Source organism: Limulus polyphemus, unplaced genomic scaffold, assembly GCF_000517525.1.
Source record: "Limulus polyphemus unplaced genomic scaffold, Limulus_polyphemus-2.1.2 Scaffold5224, whole genome shotgun sequence".
NCBI classification, from domain to species: Eukaryota; Metazoa; Arthropoda; class Merostomata; order Xiphosura; family Limulidae; genus Limulus; species Limulus polyphemus.
The window spans coordinates 55978-60459 of record NW_013670834.1 but is presented as its reverse complement, the minus strand read 5'-3'; the positions used below and the strand labels follow the sequence as shown (position 1 = coordinate 60459).

Sequence of the window (4482 nt, the reverse complement as noted above, 5' to 3'; positions counted from 1 at the left end):
TTGTAAGACTTATTTTTCACAATAAAATCAATTCAAATCTTAGCAACTATTATTAAAAAATATAATCACAGTTCCATAAAAAAAACAGCATGTTAAGATGCTGGATTTAAATTTTACTTTCTAAAATAACAAAATCAGGTATTTTCGTATCAAAATAAAAAGAAATACATAATAAAAAACAATACTTTTATTACTCGATCGTATTTGTAAAACTTTATGCAGGTAAATGAATGGTGCTTTTTTTTTTAAATTATATTTGCCTAAGCACCCGACATCGTACATTTGAAAATATATAACGATCCATTACTTGATGTTTTATTTTTAGAACTTTCATTAATTTTTTTCATATTGAATATCCATTTTATAAAATTTTGTAATATTAAACTCAATTCTATTTCAAAATCTTTATCAAGAATAATAAAAAAAGATTATTGCTTAGCCAGGAAAAAAAAATACACATATATTAGTTTGGAAAATACGTTGTATTTTTACTTATGTCATGAAATAGAAATAAATAAAAAAAAACTGTTTACATCTTTTATCACAATACAGTATTTTCTCCCTTCAATGAAAGAAAATTAAAAATGCAACATCATCAGTGAAAAAATGATTTAACATTAATTAATGGTAAAAAATATTCAATTCCAATTCCCAATACGAATAAAAGTATTTTGTTTTCATGCATCACACACAGTATTAATTGGAATAAATTGAAATTATGAAAATGATAACTGCCTTAATGGAAAAAGACTAGCAAGGTACAGAAGACAAATCAGAAACCTTAATAATTTGTAAGTTGATTATCATGATGCTTTAATTGATCTCAATTTATAAATAGTAAATGCAATGTTAAGGATATTCTCACATTATCTATATATAAAAATATCTTCAAGAAGCCTCCAAAGAAGTAAGTTTTTACAGTATGCATAAAGTTGTAGAGGCATCACAGTTTGAAATATTGGAAAGCAATGCTTACAAATTTGTGTTTCTTGGAAAATGGTGATGAAATGTATTCATACTCTTGAAAATATTAAGTACGCATACTGAACACTATTTACATGAAACAGACAAAGAACATGATCCTGTTTTCTAGAAGATTAATTGGTATTAATTTTTTAACTCTTTATTATCTGTGGAAAGAAAACAATATTGTAATAACAATAATCTTCTAGTCAGGCATTGAATATATATTGTTGAAAATTACTATACAATACAGTGGTGAATAAATCCAAAATTGATTTTCTTTCAATTGAAAATTTACAAATTTTAACTCGTTTTCTTTAATTTTCTTCTTACTGAGTCTGTTGCAAAAGAATTACAAGGTCGAATATCCTTGTACATTACCTGAAATGAAAGAAAGAGTAAAATAACCCCCAAAACATATAACCTATCATTTCTAACATACCTATAAAACTAACAACACAGACACTGCTAGCTACTTAAAATATTTGGGGCTCAGGCTCATAGACGTGGGAATTTTTGACATTTCAGTATGATATTGATCATGGTTTTCTATTCTGATTTTTCAAGACACCAACTGGGGATTCAGGGCACGAGTCCCACGTGCCAGTACCTAGTGACACCTCTAGATAACGATATAATTTCAAGTGCTTGATTCAAGCGTACTATTTTGTTTTACTTATCCTTTTAAATTAAAATTCAATAACTGAAACAATAAAACAGACCAGCTTTAAGTAAGAAAAAAAAAGTTACATTTAAAAGTGGTACCAATAAAATTTTAGAAGAAGAAGAAGATAAATATCAACTAGTCTTAGCTAGTTTAACAATCCATAGAATATTTTTTTTTAAATCCAAGATAATAATGATTGCATTTTGGTAGTTGATGTGAAATATTTGTTTTATTGGAAAAAGCCGATTTGTAGTTTCTCTTTGGCGTCAAAAAATTTTGAAATGCCTTTAAAAATATCATTAAAAGAATGACAAAACTAAACTTTAAATTTACCAGCAATCACATAAAAATATGGCTTTTTTATATTTCTTTCTCTAATTGTTAAGTAAAAACAAAAAAGGGATTTACACTGGAAGGAATATGATTATTTTCATTTGATGCAGAGAGATAAAAATATTAATGAACCATGTTTTTTTGTTTTGTTTTTTATAAATAAAAAGATACTGTATAAACTGAGAAAGAAAAAACACAAGATTTTTAAAATACATAAAACTTTGATCACCTTTTCAATATTATCTGGAACTCTGGAAAGAAAGTCTAAAATTTCATTGTTTGGTATCGCATGAGGGTTCAGCAGTTTTTTGGTAAATTTGTTGACGCCTACAGTTAAAAAAAGATGTATTAAAAATCTAAAATTTCATGATTATTTAAATATTTTGTAAAATAAAAATAACAATTTAGAGCAAATGGATTAATATACGATAGCTAATTTACTAATTCTAAATCAAAGCAAGTATTTTCTTTAAAAAAACAAGAAGAAAAAATAGTTGTCTCTTTGGCAGCATGTTGTATGCAGACAATTTCAACCTTCTTTTTATTATACATTTGTTTTTAATTTATCATTTATTCTAGATATGTGTAGTTTTCTAATAGCATGCGATTATATGACAGTCATTAAGTTGCATTCATTACAGTTACATAGTGTTTTGTTACTCCTTTGAGATACCACCTGGTCTGCCCATGGGAAGTACTGCTGTACAGTTGTACTTTTTATGTGGATATAAACAGCAGTGTCCTTCAGTGGTAAGTCAGGTGTGTCTAGAGGTTATAAACTTCCTTATGTTTGAACAGTCACATGGGTAGTATTAGATGCTTTGGGTAAGTCTGATGTTATCAATTAACTAGGATCTCAAACAAGACAGTTCAGGAAAAAATAGTTTACTAACCACTATAGATGACCATCCATTGTCTATAAACAGGTACACATACAGTCTTTATACTCGCAAATAATAAATATCATTCATTGTATTTTTGCATAGTTGTGTCCAGTCTCATTATTTCCTTCTCATGAACTCAGTTATTGAAAGAACTCAGAATTATTTTGTAGAAAAAATATATTGTTCAAGTTTCCCCTTATTCTGCAGATTTATCTTGTCACTATACAAGAAAATACCACACATGACTTGGTCAGTGGTAAGTTTATGGAGTTATAATGCTAAAATCCATGGTTCAATTCCTTGCAGTGGATATAGTGCAAATAGCCCACTGTGTAGTTTTGCACTAGGAAAACAACAACAACTACCACACATGTAACCTTAAAGAAAAACTTACATAGTGCTACAACAGTTGGAGGATATGTAATAGGAGTTAGTGTTAGGTTTACAAGAGCATACAAGCTAGTAAATTTTCTTTTAATAATAACTTATCTTTATATATATAATTTTTTTATCAAACAGATAAGAATTGCAATTTATTTAAAAGCTACCATACGTAACCATATATTTATCACAGCTCTAGAGACACTACAGTGATATTTCTCTAGATATCAAAACCATTTAACACTCTCAAACTTCCACCTGTACATTTTTATAATCTGAAGTTTATTTTCTTCTTATAAGTAACCTAAAACAAGTGTCAATTAAGAGTCTGTTAAATAAATTAATTAAACAACATTTGTGTAAAATAATAAAACCAACATACAGTTTGGAATTGTTGCACAACAAAACTAGCTTTATTAAGAAAAGGACACATCCCTCAAAAGCCTCTACATGTTTTGGTGACAATCTACACTAATATTATCGTGCAACAATTCAACATTATGTTATTTTTAATAACAATTATAATTAAGGAATGTGAAAAAAAAACAAAAAAACATTATTAATCAACTTACCCCATGCCATAAATAAATAACGAACTGGAACATAATATAACACCAATGTCACCAGCACAAGTACAAGGATGGCTAACCAAGATAAGAATGGTACACTGAAATTGAAAACACTGCAAGAAAAAACAAATTATTTTCAATCATAATGAGTAATAAAGAGAAAATAAAACTCACAACTTAATAATATAACTACATTTCTATTCAAGTTGTCTTTGCTAAAGTAAAACTTTAGTGGATGTAATGTCTTTTATTCATACAAACTTTCAAACTTTTTTTCAGCGAGTCAACCAATTTTTATTTTCTTAGTAAGTTCAATAAACATTCTCATGATCTATATATAAGGTATCTAATATTCTATCTATCTATTCATAGCTAATGTTTAAGATCCCACTGAGGGTACATAACATTGTAACTATATGCAATAAGACCCCAAAAAAATCTCTAGCATTATTTGATGTTAATGATGGGTTGAAATATTACACATATTTAGCAATAAGACTGAAAAAATTAAGAACTAGTTGTGACCATATACACCTTTTTTATATCAAATCAGCTTTAGAAAAACAAGATCAAAGAGATGATACACTTCAGCTTTTGGAATGATGTCTTCACTAGTGAGTCGATACCAATAGACAATTAACTTCCTTTGTTTGATTAATTCCATCACGCACACACACACAATATA

The 4482-nt window shown here is 27.7% G+C and overlaps 1 protein-coding gene across 1 annotated transcript in view; it reads right to left on the bottom strand.

Moving 5' to 3' along the window:
* Nucleotides 1-509: 509 nt before the first annotated feature.
* LOC106472294 (multiple C2 and transmembrane domain-containing protein 1-like) overlaps nt 510-4482 on the bottom strand; it is a gene marked incomplete at its 5' end in the record, with an annotated part of 58043 nt that continues 54070 nt past the window's right edge. The window contains 3 exon segments of the mRNA XM_022400891.1: nt 510-1344; nt 2193-2290; nt 3801-3910. Of these exon segments, the coding sequence (XP_022256599.1) occupies nt 1267-1344; nt 2193-2290; nt 3801-3910 (286 nt within the window).